Source organism: Mus caroli, chromosome 8, assembly GCF_900094665.2.
Source record: "Mus caroli chromosome 8, CAROLI_EIJ_v1.1, whole genome shotgun sequence".
NCBI lineage: Eukaryota > Metazoa > Chordata > Mammalia > Rodentia > Muridae > Mus > Mus caroli.
In genome coordinates, this window is record NC_034577.1 from 70,693,893 (window position 1) to 70,715,518 (window position 21,626).

General features: G+C 46.3%; 1 protein-coding gene across 2 annotated transcripts in view; it reads left to right on the forward strand.

Moving 5' to 3' along the window:
* The window catches only part of Znf827 (zinc finger protein 827), a 164,180-nt gene that overhangs the window by 104,971 nt on the left and 37,583 nt on the right, over window positions 1-21,626 (forward strand). For both annotated transcript variants that reach the window (XM_021170206.1, XM_029480781.1), the window contains exon 8: window positions 2,148-2,251. In XM_021170206.1, coding sequence (XP_021025865.1) covers window positions 2,148-2,251 — 104 coding nt within the window. The remainder of the gene's footprint in view (window positions 1-2,147; window positions 2,252-21,626) is intronic.

Consider the following 21,626-nt stretch of genomic DNA (forward strand, 5'->3'; position numbering starts at 1 on the left):
TCCGCACATGTTCTTTGAGCCTTAGTAGTCTTTACGCAAGGGCGGGGCATTAACCTAATCCCCACAGTTAACTAAGACTTCCAAATCAGAAATGGCTTTTCCTTCGTTAGTTATAATGGCTTCTATACAAAGGGATCTTTCCTTTTTGTGAACATGTATGGAAAAGTTGATTAATTTATTCTCCTTCAGGCTACACATTTAAAAAAAAAAACATACTTCCCATTTATTGAGTACTTGCTGTATGCACTGGAACTGTGCAAAACACAGTCCACAGACTCTTCTATTTAGTCCTCCCAACTCCTCGGTGACATGTGGGTCCAGCTAGAGACCAGAAATAGAGGCCCAGAGAAGTTAAGGCTTTGTGCAAGGTCACACCACGGCCAAGTAGTGTAGTTAGAGCTTGAGTTCTAGAGGAAATGTGCTCAGCCACCAAGTGGCTTGTGACTTGCAGCTTTTGTGGTAGTTTGCATAAAGGTATAAAGGTTGAAGCTGCTTTCCTATTTATCTGCGCTGAGTGACCCACAGCTTGGGCACTTTTAAAGGCCACTTAGATTATACACTGTTTACAATATAAATACATAGCATGCCAGTCAGAGTCACAGTCAGCGTAGCCAAACAGTAATGATGGAACTGCATTACCCAGTGATAGGTGCTTTCCTTTTAAAATACGTTCTCTTCCATTTTTATCTTAATAGTGTCTATTTTATATTTGTGTAATCATTGTAACTGTAGTCTAGGGCTAAGCTTAGAAAGGCTGCACCACATGCGGGATTCTCAGGCTTCCATTCCCTGAGATCTGTTCTTTGCCCTGCCCCTTCAAGCTAGAGTCCTTCTGCCTTCAGGAAGGTCTGGGCAACCCTAGACCCTACTGGAAGGCAGGGATAGGGCCTAGGGAAAGCATCCCTACAGCTGGGCTTCTGCTACAGCTTCAGGTTTATATGGTCTCCAACTTGCCTGAGGTAGCCTCAGCCCAGGGACTTCATTGCTGGCCCCTTGTGTGTCTTCTTTGTCACTCCAACCTCAGGGCGATAGCAGCTCGCTGTCCCTCCCATCTGGAGACCACATTACTGCCCATGGCCTCACCAATAGCTTGGCAATCAGTTCCTCCGGTTGAATTTTCTGTGATACACACAAGAAGGGCTGTCCATTTCCCACAAAGGACCTGGATGGATACTGTGTAGGTCCACGTGTTATTGTAGTATTTTTGTGTTGCCTTCAGAGATGTAGACAGTAGATGTGGTCACTGGGTTGGAACCCCTGTGTTCACTGTGGCAATGTTGTTGGGGAGGATCCTGGTAGGAGTTCTAAAGCCCTACTGTGCCTCCAGCTTGGTCACCAGGGGCTCAGTCCTGCCCAGGTTGATATGGTCCTTTTCTGTGCTGCTGCAGCCTAGGCTAGCAGCTTGGCTTCCCAGCTTTACCTCTTATGGAACTAACCCAGCTCCAGGTTGAGCTGCACTTTCTGAGGCCCAGCCAGGTGTGGCCTGCAGTGCAGTACCCCCAGGCTCCAGTCTTGTGTGCCTCCTGCATGTGCTATGGGTCTCTGAGAGGGGCAGGTGGCAGATTCCTCTCCTCCACGGAGAAAGCAGAGACAGTCTTACTGATTCTGAGCCAGCGGTTATCTTCATTCGTACCCAGAAATCATGTGATCCAGGAAAAATCCATCCATCCACTGGGCTTGCCCTGCGCTTGAGCTTTGCTGTGTTTCAAGTGCATTTTAGGGCTGGGGGAGGCTCAGTGGTAACGAATGCTTACTCTTGCAGAGGACAAGTTTGGTTCTCAACACCTATGTCAGATGGCTCACGGCCACCTGTAACTTCAGCTTCATTGCATCTGACACTCTATTTTGGTCTCTGCATGCATGTGTGCAATAAATCTATTTTTAAGGTAATGTTTTATATGTGGACCTGAGTATAAAAACAATGCCCATGTGATGCTCATCTGTGACAACCTGCTCTCTTCCTCCATTACAAGCATAGTCTTATTTATATAGCTTAAACAAACTTGAAAAAAATGCAAACTAAATGCAGTAGAGAGTGCGTATTTGTGCGCGTGTGTGGGTGCTCGTCCATGTGTTTGGAGCCAGGTGCTCTGGGTGTCTTAAGTAACTTTAATTTACTAACCATGGCCTCTCCTCCCCTACCCCAGCCCTTTCTTTTCAGAAGACACATTTAGACAATCACCATTCACCTCCAATTCAAAAGATCTGCTGCCTGGTGAATCTGTGCTGCACGGAAGAGTGTCTGCTCCAGGTAAGGACACCCTGCTGACTTTGCTTCCACTACTGGGTGCTTGAGAACAGCTTTTCTGAAATGTGTGTTTTCAGATGCTCGTGGCTTAGACACTGCAGCCATTCCTACGAGGGTGGGTTTCAGAGCCAAGGGAGAGATGCCGTTGAAACCGCCACGAAAGTGCATTACAATAAAATGCAGACTATGGTAACCCCTTTGTCTTTGTTTTAAGATCTGTTCATCCCTTCCTTGCTGACATTTTGTCCCTGTAGTGAATTTCTTTTTCTTTAACACAGAGAATAAGGGCAGGGAGAGGCTCAGTCAGTAAAATTCTTGATGCACTGTCACGGGGACCTGAGTCGGATGCCAGCTCACACATATTCTAAGCCACAGTGCTCACCTGTAGTCCCAGGGCTGTAAAACAAAACAGAAGACCCCTGGGCCTTGCTGAACAGCCAACCTACCCAAGTGCAGCTTCAGGTACACACACACACACACACACACACACACACACACATTCACGCAGAAGGTATAATCTGAAAAGAATGTGTCTTATGTTTTGTCAGTATTTTAGGAAGGCAGTGAGAGATGGGGAGGCTGGGTAAGAACTAGCTGCAGCCTGTGACCTCCACAAACACTGCTGTGCCCATAGATGGTACTTTGTACAGCCAGCAGACCTTGCCTCCCAGATTCCATCTCTCTTCTTAGCCACAGCACTTATTGCATCCAGCCACTGATCCTCTCCACACCCCACCCCACCTGTCTGTTACTTCTCTTCTAGAGTAAAGGAGAAAGTATGTTGTCCTTTTACCATGCACACCTGTCCCTGAGGGTGTGTGTGTGTGTGTGTGTGTGTGTGTGTGTGTGTGTGATATGTGTGTGTTCACAATTATTATGGGGCATTTGAGAACCGATTAACCTGCCCTGCCATCGCACCACCATCCCTTCTCTCCTGGATGTTGACAGAGACATTCAAAAGCACTTGATGGAACCCATTCTCATGTATCTGAGCCTGAGAGCAGAAGGGGGACTGAGGCTCTGTGTGCTTGTGCGCGTGTGCATGTGTGTATGTAGGAAGGGTTCCAATCAGGGTTCCTGGCCCTGGAACTCTTTCCGGAATCTAGTCTAAGGACCGCCCACACCCCCAGGAGCTCTGTTTCACAGAATATTGAGAGCGGAGTAACTTGCCATGTTGAAAAGTTCAGTGGCTTCTTCTGAAGCCGCTGTGGGCATCACAGTGTGTGCCCTGCAGAGTGGAAGTCTGTCCTTCTCAACCTAGAAGTGTTAGGCAGAGCCATCTCTTGTCTCCACACAGCCAACCAGAGTCTAGCCATTTTCTTTGGCTCTGTGGGAGGGCATTTCTGTTCAGCCCCGGGAGGAAATATGGTCATGCAAGAAGACATGATGTCATGATCGGTTCTAGGGGCTGAGGGGATTCTGCCTCGTTTTCTATCTCTCTTCTCAGGCAGGGCCTCTTGGAGCCGCTGCTTGCTCCCTACTGTGTCATTTGAAGAGCTGTTATCCCGGTCCCCAAAATTATTGCCCCGCTGTTAAGTTGATGGATTGTGACTTTCTAATGTCAAAATAACTGCCTAGGAATTGCCTGCCAGAGTGCTGTGACCCGTACTGCCAGTGTCCCATGATGTATATATAAACCCTGTGTTGCAGGCGTCACATCTGACTTAGCTGTGTTTAAGTCTGCTTAGAGGGGCTTGGAGGAGCCAAACCTGTGGATGTTTAAATGTGCACTGCGCGTGGAAGCTTTCCATGGTGATAGCTTTGCGTTACATGTCATATAAACTCACACTTTAAAGCTGGCTCTTATTTGGAGGGAGATGGAGTGAACATCACTGGGATTTTAAACCTGCAAATCGACCCTCGTAAAGAGCAATCAACCTGTTGTTGGACAGAGAGCCCTCTCTAGGCAGTTAGAAACCAAAGGATCCTGATGTGTTCACAGTTACCTAAGTAAATGAAGAAAGGTGAACTTGGGTTTTTGGTGTGGAAATTCTCTGGAAATGGGAGTGAAATGAGAAGATTCAAAACACCATGGACCTGTGATCCTCAACTGAAGACAGCACTGTCAGGAGAGCCCCAGCGACCCCCTCACTAGAGAAGACCAAAGTTTGCAGTGTAGAGACTCTGAGGGCAAACACTCTTGCTTCACGTCTACACTGTGCAAATGGCCACTATATCCTTGTACCTGCTCCCTGGTCCCTTCATATGGCTCCAAAGCACAGAGGCCTCACGGATCTCTTTGCTTCTACCAAATACCCGACAAGAAGCAGTTTACAGGAGGGTTTGGCTCATGGTTCAGATGGGACAGCTGTTGTGGAGCAGAAGGCGGGAGCTAGGAGGCGCTTGGTCTGAAACATCAGCTTTCCCCCTTTTCTCAGTTCAACCTTGAGAGGCTGCGTCTACATTCAAGGTGGGCATCGCCTCCTCAGCTGATGCTCCGTGGAAAAGCCTGATAGACACACCCAGAGGCTACCTTACTAATGCCCACGTGTTCCCAAGTGTCCCAGCACATATGGAGGTCAGAAGGTGGCCCACAAGAGTCAGTTCTGCTTTTCAGCATTCTGGTCACAGGGGTCAAACCAGGTCAGCAAGCTTGGCAGCAGATCCCTTTCCCACGGGCTCATCTCATTGCCTCTGAAGAGGGTTCGTAGTCCATTCAAGTTGAAAATAGGAGATAGCAATCATAACAACCAACCAGTGTTTTTGAATGAACTATTTTAATCATTGTATTTTATTCTATGCATGTTGGTCTTTTACCTGCATGTATATCTGTATGAGGGTATTGGATCCCTTGGAACTAGAGTTATAGACAGTTGGGGAGTGCCATGTGGGTGCTGAGAATTGAACCAGGGTCCTCTGGAAGAGCAGCCAATGCTCTTAACTACCGAGACATCTCTCCAGCCCCTTGAATGAACTATTTTTAAGTTGTCTCCCATTAAGTTAAGTGGGAATCTAATGGTATATGACAAGGAGGAAGTTTGTGTGTCTTGTTACTGAAATATTAGGTAATCAAGCCCTGCCCCTGTGCTGCTGTGGGACCCTGCTTTACACGGTGGCGCGCACCACCTCACCATCTGGAGAGCAGAAAAGGTGCGAGTCTCAGAATGCATCTGGACCCAAGGGTATCACATAGATATCTCAGTCCACACCTGGGCCCAGTAAATCCAGTTCTGGGAACATAGAGAATGATACTTCAGTTGAGAATCTTAACAGATCTAGAGTGAGCTGTGGGTGCCTCTAGAAAACCCTGGGCGGCATTTGAGCAGCAAAATGCTGAATCACCGGAGAAGATGGGATTTCCCAAAGATGCTTCACAGGGAGAGCTTTTGCAGTCCCAGGATGGCATCGCTTAGTGAGAGCTTGGATAGAGACAAGGGAGGCAGGGCCAGAAAGTTGACTGATCTGGGAAAGTGGTCAGTTTTGCAATCAAAAGGGTGGCAAAGAGATTGCAGGTAGCTGTGCAGAAATGGGGAGGCCAGGAAGGAGATATCTGATGGGGAGGCAGGGGTGAGAGTGGTTGATGGGAAGGCAGGGGTGAGGATGTCTGATGGGGAGGCAGGGGTGAGGATGTCTGATGGGAAAGCAGAGGTGAGGATGTCTGATGGGGAGGCAGGGGTGAGGATGTCTGATGGGGAGGCAGGGGTGAGGATGTCTGATGGGGAGGCAAGGGTGAGGATGCCTGAGGAGAAGCAGGGATGAGGGTGACTGAGGGGAGGCAGGGGTGAGGATATCTGATGGGGAGGCAGGGATGAGGATATCTGATGGGGAGGCAGGGGTGGGGATGGCTTTCCTTTTCATCTTTGTTTTATAGATAGGTACAAATAACTTCTCAGAGTATTATTTAAAGCTTTGGTGTTCTTAGAAACCTCCTCCTAGGTCATTTGAATGCCACACTAAAAATATTATTTCAACTCTTTATTTCCTTAGCAAACTTACTTCCATAGCAAATGCAAGATTATGCCAGCCCTTTGGATTTTCTTAGAGTCCCAGTTGGCGAATGAGGCTCACTATGGCCAGTGGCAATCTAGCATATCCTTAGTACCTGCAGCAAACATTGCGATATTTCAACAGGCGACTGTGGTATATCGGTATAAACTGCTGTAGTTGGATCTGACACTCCCTCAATGGCCTGTGTGTGCAGAAGGCTTGGTTTTCAGCTTCATGGTATTGGGAGGAGGTAGAACTTAGCAGCTAGGGCCCAGTGTTAGTGGAGAGCTGTGCCAAGGGGACCGGTGGCCAATTCCATGTGTGTGACTGCATTTGGGTCCGTGAGTGGGGCAAAGTAGGTAAGGCTAGTGGGAACTGTGGACTGTGAAGCAGTCGAGAATAGCACAGTTAACTAGGCATCAGCAGATGGTATCTGCAGCTCACAGCTGCCACTGTCTCAGACACAGAAGAAGCACAGAGCCTCCCAATGCCTTGGCCTTGGTTGTTGCCAGTATTTCTAAAGCGACTTTCCTGAGAACCAGATCTGACATTCTCACTTGCTGTGAGCATCTTCGACTGAGGTAACATCAGGGATCCTTAATGATCATGAGATAAAAGTCATTGTCACTTTCTGTCCGAGTGGCATGGGAACATGGAATCCCCTAATGCCATGTGTGGATGTACCATGAGTGGTAGGGCTTCTAGTGGTGTTTGTACAGAGGGGTGAAGGGGCTTTCCTGTGAGGTGTGAAATAGAAATCTCAGGTGTGTGTAACAATGGACTTTGTCTAATATTGAATGCCTAAAGTCGTGAGAGGTATACATTAACAGAGGGAAGACTCAGGCGAGGCGTTTCCAGGGGAAACCATCACAGTGGTACCTGCCTCTGTTTGTTTTCCCGGCATCTTGCAGTGGGCAGAGGCCATTAAGGAAACGCCTCGGTATTGCCTGGAAACAATGTGGCGCTTCAATTCTGAGTTATTATGATTTTGAAATCGCAGCAGGGTTTGCTCTGCATCAAGCCAAAAACCAGAAACACAGCCAGAGTGGGTGTGAAGGGAAATGTGGGTCTCCGTGGGACTCATCGTTGGAGTCTCTCGTGCTTCTGTTTGTTATTTCAGATGGAGCCTGGAGTCAGATGATGTAAAACATTCGTAAATTCCTCCCCCCATTCTCTCTCACAGTAAAAAACCATTTTGTTGTTATTTGTTCTACATCCGTAAGAAGGGAAAGAGTAAAGAACATTAGCGCCCTTCCAAAAAGATGCGTTTCTGTGTCGGCGTTGGGGAAATTCAGTTTCCTCCTGGCTTGGTGTGACAGGCAGAACTGGATGTTTAGTGAAAAGATTGTTTTAGAAATCAGCTGCTGGCTTTGGAGAAATGGTGTCATCGATGTGCCTACACATGAACCTGGACTTGAGTTCTGATCTTCAACACCCACATAAAAGCTGGGTGCGGTGGCATGCGTCTATAATCCCGGTCCTGTTGCCGTGGAGCAGAGATCCCCAGAACTCGTTGACCAGCCATTCTAGCCAGTGAGCGCTAGGCTCAGTGAAGATCATTGCCACTACAGCTGCTACCACCACCTCAAAACAAACAAACAAATGAACAAGCAAATAAGATGGGGCACAAGAGAGGGAAATACAGAATGCCAAGTTCTGACCTCCACATACATGTGCACACATATGCCTACACACCTGCGTACACATGCACACACACTGGGCACCCACATGCTACACCACACAGAGAACACAACAACACAGACAAATAAAAAAGAGGGAGGAAGAGATGAGAGGAGGAGAAAAGAGAGAGCGATTGATGAATTGCCCATCCCCCATCCAATTCTGGATCCGTTCTCTGCTCCCTACCTGCTGTCAATCCAAGTTAAGCGGTCTATAAGGTCATGTATTGTTGTGCTTTGTCTCTTACATGCCCCCCAAAGCACCATGTGTTGAAAATTTAGTTTCCAGTTGATGGCACTCTTGAGAGGTGGTGAGAACTTCAGCGGCTGAAATGACACTACAAGAAGGACATTGGGTCACTGTTGGATCCCTGCCCTAGTTTTCCCGGTCCCCCACCCCTATGAGGAGAGCAGCTGTTTCTCGCCGTGATACTCTCTGTCTATCTCACTGGAGGACCAAAATGACAGCATCAACGAAACATGGGCAAAATAGATCTCTCCTCTCTGTAACACGTTTCTCTTAGCTATTTTGTCACAGTCTCAGGAAGCTGTTAACACTTTCTAAACTCTAGGACATTGCATGGCAGTACCACCTGCAAGTCACCCTGCCTAACACGCTGCTGGCTAGATCTGAAGGGTTCCTTGAGACAGTTGGTTGAAAAGATACATTCTAAGCTATGTGCCCCATTCCTCTGTATTTTCAAACCTCATGTGATTCCAGGAGACAGAGGGAGGCAGAGGACAGACAGAAATACAAGTCTAGCAGAGAATGTCCTCAGTCTTCTCAAACGAAGTAGACTCTTTAGATTTGAGCAAGTCATAGACAAATAGCAGAACATGGGGTATTGGCAAGACCCTCTTAAAAAAAAACAAGTTTTTGATGAAACAGATTCTTCCTGTACAGAGAAAGCAACGGATATCAGGGATCTCCTCTGCCAGGTGTGGGTGATGTCTCCTCTCACCTAGCTGTGGGAGCAGCTCGCTGAGACGTGGGGATTATCACTGCCAGACAGGTGATTGGCGGAGGTTCAGAGGCTGCACTAGTTCATTCCAGTGATGGAGTTCCTAAGTCATTGCAAGAATCCAAAGCCAGATGTGTAGCCATGTGGGAGCCAGGAAACAGAGGAGCTCACCTCCCTGCCCCAGTTTCAGCACCACACGTGTGAAGGATGCCCTGTGTCCAGGCAGAACTAAATGTAGAACTCTATTAAGATACTCTGAGGGACTAATGTGAGCTCTCACTGTTGTCAGTAGAATTCTACTTTCATCGTCTTCCATCTCCATCTTCCCTCTTTGCTTTAAGTGCCTAGTAATGCTGTAGTCATTTGCAATGTGTCTTCCATTTGGGACTTAGGTCATTACTTTGTTACTGCTACTACTATTGCCGCTACCACTACTGCTTATTGTCTGATACCAGTGGTTGAGCCTGGAGCCTCATGCATGCTAGGCAAGCCTTCTAGAATGAAACTCCAACTTCCACAAATTTGAATGCCTCTCCTGGTTTGAGGAAGTGGTTTTCTAAAGTTGTGCCCTACATTTCTGTTTAAAGCGTGTCTACAGAACTACTGAAATCTGCTCAGAGGGCAAAAGGAAATGCTCTGGGCCAGGGTTCAGGAAAACTAGGGCTATCCCCAGCCCAATTTCCAGTAGGAAGAAGTTAGAAGGTCTCCAGGATCCTTTTAGATCTTGCTCAGCTCAGAGTTCTGCCGTAATCAAGGATGCTGTGACACTAGCTAACTCTGGATAATCAAGGGCACTGTGACACTAGCCCTGGTTCCCTTCTGTTCAAAGGAGTTGATCTAGGAGAATTCAGAGTCTACTTGTGGTGCAAGGGTTGGTGGGAGCTTTCTCCCCTCACTGATTGCTGGGAGGAGAGAAATTACAACCGTTATTCTTGAAAGTCACAAAGGTGGGTTGTGGTGTTGACTAGGAGGAGCAGAGAAGATCATTTAGGAAGCTGCAACGTCCCATTTCTCATCAGGCTGCTTGCATGCACATACTGGTCTGTGGGAATTCATGGGGCTTAAAACATCATGTCTACCTCTGTCGGCCACTTGGCTTACTTAGATGGCAGTGCTATGAGCACGTGGAGAGGCCGTCAGTGGAAGTGCACACTCACCTCAGATTTGACAGTGAGGAGGACTGTGGCAGTAGATTTCAGCCGTACCACCTGTCCCTGGTTGGTTGTTATCAACTTGACACAAGCTACAGTCATCTGGGAAGAACCTAAACTGAGAAAATGCCTCCATCAGGCTGGCTTGTAGGCAGTGCCTCCATCGGGCTGGCTTGTAGGCAAGACTGTGTGGGCATTTTCTTGACTGTGGTTGATATAGAAGTACCCAGCTCACTGAGGGCAGTGCCCTCCCTGGGCATGTGGTCCAGGGTGGTCTAAGAAAGTACGTCGAGCTCTCCTGGATCACAGAACAAGCAGGGCTCCTCATGGCATCTGCTTCAGTTCCTGCCCCAGCTCCCCTGAATGAAAGACTGCAAGCTGTAAAGTGAAATGAACCCTTTCCTGCCCAAGTCGCTTTTGGTCATGGTCTTCATTGCTGCAGTTCAAAAGTAAGGAAGACACGAGCCACACTTTGCAGGCCATTCCCGAAGCATGAGCTGCTGGCTCGGAAGGGAGCACATGGAAGTCACACATCCCCTGCCTGCTGTGCTGCCAATCTGGAAACGTCCACACCACATGCAGCTTTTCTTCGGGTGCTTCCGAGATTAGCCAAGGCTGGGAAGCTGTTTCTTAGAGGGAGAAAGGTTTACAGCCACGGATTGTCTTCATCTAATGTTTCTAAGGGCAGAAGCTGTGCATGCATGACTAGCGCAGCTGTGCCTTGCCAGCTGGCCGTGGTCAGTGTAGATGTATTCAGAAGAGAACTGTCGATCCCATTCAGTACTATGCGCAGAGAAAGGTCTTTCATTAGTCCTTGTCAGAATGGTGTCCAACTTAGCCCTTCTCAGACATATAAGTAATAAGCGAGTTAAAGTGTTGGTTTCTGTAAGAGAACAATGTGCATCCATGCTGTACAGGGGTTGGGGTGGGGGGGCAGTAAATTCTCTAAAACAAAATTCACATACAGTTCAGATACCTTGCCTGAGGTACCTTTAAAGCCACAGCAGATGAAACTTTGGGCAATCGCATGCACTTGCACTGGTAAGACGGGGCGTGTCTTGAGTCGTCTGATGCCACAGTTAGCCACGGTGACACTCATGTCTGTACCTGGTAGAAAATGACAATATCCAGAATCCCTCGGCACCCAGTGCACAGATGACCTTCTGAGGGCTGTGGCCTGAGAGTGTGTCCTCTGAGTAGATCAAATGCATCCGTGCTCACACGCAGCCTTAGGGACACTCTGTGGCTCCTGTGGGGCCTTCAGCTACGTTTCTGCCTTCGAAAAGACTATTCCAATGCCTTGAGAATGAGTAGAGCTATAAAAGCCAAATTCTTAAATCTGTGGAGTAGATAATGGAAAGGATTTGTTTGAAAATTGCAATGTAGTGACCCTGCCCGAGTTTGAGACTGGCTAATTCAATCTACAAAGCCTTTTTTATATATACACTATGTCCTTCCAGTCCCTTTGCTATCAAAAATACATAGTCTCATGTCACACAATTTCTTCTCTGTGTTTCTTCCTTTCCAGAGCAGCAACTGCCCTCAAGTACCCAGGGCTGAAAATAAAGAGGGGGGACAGTCTACTCACAAACTAGACCGTCTATTTTCAGTCAAACAAACCCATTCTGTTTTCCATTTGTAGAACGGATGACCGCCTCACTGTTGGAAAGGCAACCCCCACCACAGCATGGCCCTTCTCTAGAGAAGGCCATCACTGGGATGGTAGGCCAGGGCTTCCCCCTCCGCACACTGATTCTCTCTCTCATTTCCTGCTTTGTTTATCAAGCTAGTTAAACTTTCTGTTCTCAGCTTATCATTCAGAAAAGAAAGGTGTTAACCCACCCTGCAGAAGGGTGACCCTCCTTTGCTTTAAACTTTAGGTTCATTACAACATCCCTAAGTAATTAGTAGGGACATCCCTGATAAAGGTCCCTGGGGCTCTTTAAATGTATCAGATGCTAAATGAGCACACAATTTCTCCCACCCTGTACTTTCTCCAGACCTCATTTCCAGAGAGAAGTGGGGGGGGAGGAAAGGAAAGGGCCCTTCCTCTCCTATAACTCCTGTCTTCACAGCTACACTGTCACTCCTCACTGAAACGCACCCTGGGTTTAGAAACCATTAGTTTGGCTTTCCCTCAGAAGCAGTTTCTGGACAAATATTTGAGTATATTTATTTTCATATTTTAGAAGTAAAACGAGGAAACTCTATGGGGGGGATAAGGATGCCAGTCAAGGAAATACAGAGTCAATAATGCCTGCTTTATGAGACAACTCACCAATGTGGACAGCTAGAGGTTAATGTCCCTGTTATTATAGTTTGGATCTTGAATGCCTCCCCAAGGGTTCTTGTGTTGGAGGCTTGGCCCTGCCCCTTGGTGCTATTGACCGAGTGAGGGATGCTGGCTCCCCGGATATCTCAGCCTGCATCTGCCTCTGCACTTCTGGCCACCTTGGGTTGAGCGGCTCCCTCTGCTCTGTGCACTCACTGTGGTGAGATGCCTTTGCACAGATCCAATGTCCAAGTCACCATGCACAGAACTTCTGAGGTCAGAAGAAACTTTTTCTTATAAGTTGACTGCCTCATTCGTCCCAGAGACAGAAAGCTGGCTAAGACACTAGGAAGCCACGTGGACACATGCACATCAGATTCTTCTACTCAGCAGATGTGAGCCAGGGGCTTATCAGTTGAAGGGTCTCTCAGAACATGATTTCCCCACACCCTGGGCATCAGTAGGCTAAGCAAGTGTCAGTAGACTCAGAAAGGCCTTGGGAAATAAATGGAGGGGCTGGGTGTGAGAAGTCAGCTGGAAAGGCTGGCGAGACATGAAAGAATTGCAACCATCTAACAGCACACATTGAGTCTAGCAATTAGGCCTCTGGCTTCTTTAGAAACTCCTTGTTAGGCATAAAGTAGACTAGAGGCCATTGTCTCATCAGAAACTAGTGCCCATTGTAGCTGCTCAAGAGATCTCAGGAGAGAGTACAGTGCTTTGGAAATACTGTGTTGGTGGTGGTGTGGCGATTCAAGAGCTCAGGAGCCGGAGGTGTCAGGAGGGTTGCTCAAGTTCAGGGCAACATAGTAAGACCCTGTCCCCAACCAAGGGGTCTGGGAGAACCTGAGTTCTGTTACCACCACCACCACCACCCCCAAAAAAAGACAGAAAAGAAAAACTCTAATTATTATTGTACAGCTATAATAGTGTCAAATGTTCAAAAGAGGGTTCTCAATAAACCTTCTTACTTGATTCAGATCTGTTTTGTTTGTTTATTCTGGCTTTTGTTTCTTTGTTTTATCACAGGCTAAAACAGATCCCTTTACAGATAGGTGTGGGAGAAAGCTCCTTAGCCATTTAGTTGCTCTCCATCTAAGAGGGTTGACGAGATCATGGAAGGGTAGGATTTCCTGGCTTCTGTGTGCATTTTCTCACCATAGATGAAGAGCTAACTGCCAACCAGCCGTGACGCTGGAGGGCGTCTCTGGGCATCTCTGGGCATCTCTGGAGATGGGAGTGCTTGCAAGACTTGAGGGTGAAAGTCTGATGCTTGAGGTAAGAAAGAAGGCATGGTGGGCTGCTTCAGCTACTCAAGAGGGTGAGGTGAGATCATTGTGTAAGCCCAAGAATTCTAGGCTAGTGTGGACAACATAGTGAGAATTTGACTCAAAAACCATTCAAAACCATAATACAGATTTTGAGATGCCCCAAATTTATTATTTTGTATGATTATAAATTCCCCAGTCATAAAATTCTCTGTCATCCAGTCCCATATTTAAAAGTTTAGAATTATTACACGAAAATAGTTCAAGTAGAATTCTCATCTTTGAGCTAACAGGAGGGGTTTTTTTATTATTTAACTTTTTTATTCCATGAGATTTTTAATGTAAAGCACTTTATTGAAGAACAGCTCTTATGGTGTGAATAGCAGCCAATCACAGAGGAGCCTCTCAGAAACACTTACAGAAAAAGTGTGTGAGACAGATTTGAATTCAGGGTGAATTTCTATAAAATTTGGACAGCCCATGAAATGGTAATTTCTTTTTTTTTCTTTTAAGTTATTAAAAAATCATTTGTGACATTTTCTTCTTGCTTTGGAAATATTTCCCATAGTGCATCTGACATTTTCCCAGTTGTCTATTCCTCCTGAAGAGAGTGAGTCTCCTGAAGCTGCCAGGTTCTGTCTCCCAGGCTTATGGGTCTCTCTTTCCTTCTTAAAGATCTGAGCCCAGGGACAGGTTCTACTGACGTCCGAGGTGTTCACATGGGCAGGGCCATTTCCGCAGGCTGTGTGCTTGTGTGCTGACTGTCTAGCTTTTTAGCTTCCTGTCCGGACTCACTATGGACTTATGGAAGACAAGGTTGCATGAGATACACTGATTGGAAACGAGAAGGAAAGGTGACTTCTAAGTGGCAGATGCGTGCTCCATTCAAGCTCAAGAACTTAGGGGCCAGCGTCCCACTCTGTGACGTCAGCTACAAATACGCTTGAGCAAGTAACTAGGGTGAATGAGACCAGAAGGTGCTTACAGGATGAGGAGCGAGATCGCCTGGGTATCTGAAGGCTGGGGACTGGGAACCAAAGCAGGGAGCTTAGAGGAAGCTGTTTCAAGAGAATGAGCAGCTATGGGAATTTATTGCAAAAGACATATTGTTAGATTTAAAAGAAAACAAAAACTGGCTGCAAACAGCACGTCCCACAAGCCTGTCGGTTGTTATTGATGTTGTTTTTGTTTTTTAAAGAGACAGTCCCTTGTGTGTGTCCATCATCTATTTGTATGTACATAGGTTATGTCTCCAGAGATGGGTCAACTGAACCGAGACCCAGAGATGAGGCTCTTGAGTGAGAAGTGTTCTTGTTTAGTGTATGTTCACCGTTCCTCTTCTTGTGGTATTTGTTTGAGAAATGGCTTTTACACATATGAATGTGAGTGAATAATCTCAGATTAAGTGAATTACTAGAATTTAATAAAACAATAATTCTGGGCAAGTTGTTCCTCAGTGGAAAGTCAGAGGGACACGAGTTTGTCTTCTATTGACTAGGGACATAAAGCAGGACCTGGGAGATGGCTCGTCTAGGGAAAGTGCTTGCTGGTCTCACACAAGGGCTTGAGTTCGGATCCCCAGGACCCACTTAGAAGCTTGATGTGGTGTCTCTGCTATCCCAGCAGGAAAGGATACGTACCCCGGAGCTTCCCCAGACAGCCAGTCTAGCCAGAGCAAGGCATTCTGGGTTCAGTGACAGATCTTGTCTCAAAAACAAATAAGGCAGAGGACAGTGTAGAAAGATCCTCAAAGTTGTCCCCTGACAACTGACAACAGACAGTGCAACCGCACACGTGCGCAGCACACCCCCAGGGCCACCTGACATCACCGTCTGGGAAAACGTGCATAGAGAGAGAGAAGCCAAGAAGGGTGAACTGGAAATGCTGACTTCGCCTCGGTGGAGTTGAACTTGTGAGAACTTTTTATGTTTTCTGGACTTACACTTTATGATAAGTATATATTAGGCTTATAATCAGAAAAATCTCCAATGCATTGTTTTCTTTTCTGAACAAAGGGATATTTGTCTTAAATGTTCTCATACTGAATGCTTGCCACCAAACCTGGAAGTCTCTGTCACAAGATTATGCCTGGAGAGTTGGACAAGATCAAGTTTGTCAGACCCACAGTTAAATATGACCCCAGGAGACCAATAGACCCAAAATAACACAATTTAATTAGCTGTTTATAGCTCGACAGAATGAAAATATTGTTTTGTTTTGTTTAATATGTGCATAGAGGATACTACGAACACAGAAAACATCCATCTGGTGTTAAAATACTTCAGACAAGGAATATTTTAGTCTGTGCTCTGTGTTGGTTGCTCTTACTGTCCCCACAGCGAAGAGCTCCCTTGGTCTCTGGGCACCTACCTTTCCCATCCTTGCCATCGGGGCTTTCCGGTCAGAATGACTCATCCTGCTTCAGAGTGGTTTCCTTCCTTTAGTATGCGGGAATGAGTCATCAGGAGCAGCCGATGCTTCGGTAGAACATGGCTTAGGGACATGCAGTTCGAGGACTGGTGAATGGGTGCTTCGTGCAGTTATCAGGGTGTCTGCTGCATTAGAGACAGAGAAGGAGTCAGAAAACGGTGTAAGAAGAGAGCGGCAGCAGCCTGCTGAGGGAAAGTTTGAAGAAAAAGACAAGTCCAGTCCCTGGCTGCAAGTCTTTGATGGAGTATAGCAGAGGGAACCAATGGCCATGTGGTTCAAGTGACCATTTTTGGAGTAAGGTGACTTTAAGGAGCAAGATGACTCACAGCAATTATTATTTTTGCATACACTATGTGGGCAGTTGCCAAGAGAAAAGTGGAGAAGTTTACTTCAAAAAGTAAAGAAATATAACTCTTATGAATGCTTTTAACATGTAGGCATGTTTTCAGTGTGTGAAGGTTATTTTTGACACTATTTTTGATCAAATTGGTTTTCATTTCTTTGAAAAATGTTAATTTTTAAAGCATGCCAGTCCATCTTCCAACTGTTACTTTCCATCACTGGAAAATGTGGTATTTTAAAAATACCATTCCTGTGTGAGTTAGATCGCCTTGGGTTCCATCCCCTCATAGTAATTACATTAAAAAAAAAAAAAAAGCCATTTGGACCATTTGGACATGAGGTATACCAGACTGTTTGTTGCAGTAGTCTTTGGGTGGTAATAGTAGCTACTGTGGAGTTTTTGGCCTCTCACCCCCATTCCACTTACCCTTGAAATTCTATAATGATTATAAAACATTTTTATGAAGAAAAGTAAATGTATTCTTGGGAATAAGCGTTTGAAGAAAAAAGATAAGATTCACGCTGCTCTGAATTCTAAGCTGTGAGTGTAACAATGATTTTGGCCACAGACCGGGTGGGTCTCTCCTGAGGCCCCTAGATACCCTGTGTAGCAATGAGCAAGTTTTGGGAAAGCTTTTTAGACATCATTTCATCTCATAAGCTATTTAAAAAGAGCTGTGAAATACCCATGAACTACAATTATGACAAGAATCACATGGACCAGTCTGGAGATTTACCAAGCTCACCCAAGGAAAGATGCCAATTCGAGGGTGGTTACTTATTTTTAACCTTACAAGTTTAACCTTCCAAGATGGATTAATTAAATTTGCTTCAGGGTACCAGCTATTATACAAGAGCCACATACCATCTTCACTAACTTGCTTGTCAAAAATAGGATGTTCAGTGCGCCCGTCTGTGGTGTTCTTGCACTGGCCTGTTGGTCTCCTAAGTACCGTTGACTCAGGTTTAATTAAAGGCTGGCTGCAGATGGAGAGTGTTTTCAGTAGTCACAGAAAGAAGTACCGTGAGCATTCAGATCTCTGTTGTATCTATTTAATTTTCTACCCAAGAAGTCACTTAGAAAAACCATCTCACTGGCTGCAGACCGGACCCATTGACTGCTCCTCAGACTGTTTTCATTCCATCAGGGACAGAAGATAATGAGATGCTATAAAATGAATCAGATACAAAAAGATCTGAGCATCATTGAATATTTAACAAGCACTACGAGACGCTTTTGAGATGTGTGTACAGTGGGATAAGAAGAGCGTTCACTCACTCCTATCTATACCTACATATATGGACTGTCAGCAACAACAGGGAACACAGAAATAAGTACCATAAATACACATCTATCAATTGCTGCCGTTGTTTTCCTTCGTTTCCTGTTACTGTAATGAAGTACTTGAACGTGAGTAATTTATGAAGAATACAATTTATTTGAGTCATGATTCTGGAGTCTGGGAATTTTAAGGCATAGTAGCAGCATCTGATGGACATCTGGTGGGGGCTTCTTGTTACATCAGGATATGACAAAGGGCATCACATGCTAAGACAGCAGAGTGTCATCTTGCGTCTCCTCCTGTTCTTTTTTTTTTCCAATTGAAAATAGATTATTCTCTCTTACAGTGCATCCTGACACAGTTTTCCCCTCTCTCCACTTCTCCCAGCTCCTTATTACCTCCCTTCTCCCCTACATCCACTCCCGACCGTTTCTCTTCAGAACAGAGTAGCCTTCAAGAGACAACAACCAAACAGGACAAAACAGGATGCAGTAAGACAAGGCAAAAATACTTATATCGAGGCCAAGCAAAGCAACACCATAGGAGAAAATGGGTCTGGAGCAGGCAAAAGAGTCAGAGATACGCCTGATTCCACTGCTAGGAGACCCACAAAAACACCATGGCACACATACAGGGAACCCAGTGCAGGGGACCTGGTGCAGGCCCAGGCAGGCTGGCTCCATGTTTACCGTTCCAGCCTCCGAGTCTGTATGAGCCCTGCTTAATTGATTCAATGGGCTATGTTCTTCCCAAGTTCTGAGGGGAGGGACCCGATGGAGACCTCAAGTAGACACTCTCCACAAAGTGTTTGGCTGTGCATCTGCTCCTGTCTGCTGCCATAGGAAACCTCGCTGATGCTGACCAGACTAGGCATGGATCTGTGAGTGTAGAAAAGAGCATCAGGGACTACTTCATTAGTTTTTGGATCTTGTCTTTTTCTTTTGCCTGTCATATTCAGTCCTACCCTAGGTCTCTGGGATATCCAGTCTCTGGTTCCTGGCCATTCTGGCAGTGCCAGGCATGGGTTCCCTCTCCTGGTGTGGACCTCAGGTTAAACCGGACATTGTTCAGCCACTCCCACAAGTTCTGCTGCACCACTTGCAAGCAGGACAGATTGTAGGTCAAAGGTTTTGTGAGTGGGTTGGTGTCCAGGTTTCTCTTTCAGTAGCCTGCACAGTACTTTCTTGCACCAAAAAGACTAGAATGTAGGGTTGAAGGCCCCATGTAGACACAAGTTTGCCCCCTCTACAGGGGCCTCACCCTAATCCTAATTGTTCCTTCTCCCAGAGACCTGCCTCCCAATATTAACACATGAATTGGATGGACTAGTCCAGAGCCTAGCATGTATCATAAAAATCAAAACAAGGAACAAGGAAGGGGTAGGTGTCCCTCAAGGAGGTGTCATTCTGGCAGCTGGGTGAAGCCAGGACCTGCCTTGTGGAAGAGTGTTGTAGTGAAACAATCTGTCAAGCATTGGGAGGTGAGACTGGAGGGGAGGAGTGGGAAACAGCTTTCTGTTCAGGTGTGCAGAGACAGCTTTCTGTGCAGGTGTCAGAGACAGCTTTCTGTGCAGGTGTGCAGAGCCCGTTGTAATGTTCCAGCAATAGACTGACTTGATCTTTCCTTTTTTTTTCTGATTGTCTTTGATTAATCGTTAAAGCCCAAAGTTCCCTGAAAGAGAACAGGCAGAGGCCTGCCCATACAGAGATCAGTCAGGCATGGAAAGTGGGCTGAGCCATCTTCCTGTAGAGAATGGGATCTGTGGGTATCCCTTCTTAGTTACAGTCTCTGTTGAATCACCATGACCATAGATCAAGTGGAAGAGGAAAGGGTTTATTCAACTTACATTTCCACATTGCTGTTCATCACTAAGGGAAATCAGGCCAGGAGCCTGGAGGCAGGAGCTGATGATGCAGAGGCCACGGAGGGGTGCTTCTCACTAGATTGCTCCCCCTGGCTTGCTCATAGAACCCAGGAGCACCAGCCCAGGAGTGGCACCACCCACAATGAGCAGGGCCCTCCCCCTTGATCACTAATTGTGGATCTTACAGCTGGATCTCATGAAGGCATTCATTCCCTCAACTGAGGCTCCTTCATCTCTGATGACTGTTGACACAAAACTAGCCACCACCACCCCTTTAGGAATTAGGTAACTATAGGTAAAGAACGCTCCCTGATATTTATGTTATTCAACTTTATTACTAAATTATAAAGGAGGGGACTCTGCTTTATTAAGGTTGGTTAATGTTTGAATGTTTTCCCCTTGAATCTGTGTAAGACCTGAATACCTATGGGGAGAAATATATGCATAGCTCATTCTGTTAATATTAAAGGGCTCAAAAAATTATAAGACTTAGATTTTAGGAGAAGATGAAGCCATTGTTTCTTTTAGAAAAGGCAATGGCTGCATAAGAAAGATGACCTTAGCTTCACACAGAATTCATTGGATTATCTCGACTGAGGTATTTGGGCAGGTCTGACTTGGCCAATAAAACTGAATTTCTGTAAACTGGTGCTTTCAGGACCTTCCCAGAGGTAATGATGTGCGTGTGTTTAGCCAGAACTGCCACGGGAGGGGTGATCTACCATACCCAAACTCCTAATGGTGGCATTTCCTAGATGTTACACCAAATTATAATGTGCAAGACAACATCTGGGTATTTACAGTGGGCTTTCCCTAGTGTCTCTTGTCTGCCTGTGGCAAGCAGACTGTCAGCGGCCCTCCTGTGTGAGTGTGCATCTTCTGTAATGAGGGGTTTGCCTGTGCCCCGTTCATGGAAGAAGTACTTAGTGAGGAGTTGCTTCGTTTGTCAAGCTTCAAAAACTACCAAGAACTAAGCTGTTAAAACCCTGGCCTGTGAGGATGTTTACCATGCATACTGAAGGGCTCAGGTCGGGATGCTTTCCCAGCTAAGCATCCCCCCCCTTCCTCCATAATCCTCGGATTTCAAAATCACCCTTAAATCTTATAGTTAGGGAGCGGAACTATGAGGCTCTGTTGCTTGCCTAGCATACAAGAGGCTCTACCTTCAAGCTCCACACTGCATGACTACTTAAGCTGGATGTGGTGTTACATACCTAGAACCTAGCTCTAGAAGGGTGGAGGCAGGAGGATCAGAAAATCAGAGTCATCATCAGTGACATTTGGAGTTAAGGCCAGCCTGAGTTACATGAGAGCCTATCTCAAAACCAAATTACAATTTTATGACACTTAGAGTAGCTGAGAAGTGAGTTCTTCATAGGCTTTTCAAGACCTGCTTAATGCATGATTTGGTTAAGTGATTTAAATGTGCTTCAGCTAACAGGGCAGAGCAGATAACTGACTAAACTAGCCAGACACTCAGAGACAGTCTGCTGGGATGCCTGGGAGAGCAAGAGGAAGTTCCCATGATGCCACAGGCGGTTCCCTCCATGGTGACTTGCTGGGGCTTTGGCATTGTCTTAACCTTTGGGCAGTGTGTGTGTGAATTAGTTTCCTCCCAGGGTGATGCAAATTTCACAATTCCCAAGACAGAGGCAGATGGTGAAGAGAGGAGACACACATCCGTGTTCACTGTTCCCTGTGTGTGCTGTGTGCGGGTGCATCCATTTCCCTTAACACACTGGTCAGAATCTCTAAGAGAGCTTTGCTGTTTTAAATAGAAGTGGCTGGGGCAGCAAGATGACTCACTCAGTGGGTGAAGGTGCTTTCTCGATGCATGCCTGGCGATTGGAGGCTGATCCTTAGAACCTATGTCAAGGAGCCTAGGTAAAGTCGGACAGGAAGAGCAGAGTCCACAATTTATCCTTTGACTGCCACATGAAAACACACCCACCACCACCATCATAAAAATAAGTCTATTGCATAAAATTTCCTGTTGAATATACTTTAAATCTGAAAAAGGAAGAGGGAGAGAGAGGAAGAGGGAAGGAGGGGGAGGTAAAGGGAGAGGAGAGAGAGAGAAGAAGAAAGAGAAGGAGGAAGATGAAGGAAGGAAAGGATGGACAGAAGGACGGAAGGGAGGGAAGGAGGGAGGGAGGAAGGAAGGAAGGAAGGAAGGAAGGAAGGAAGGAAGGAAGGAAGG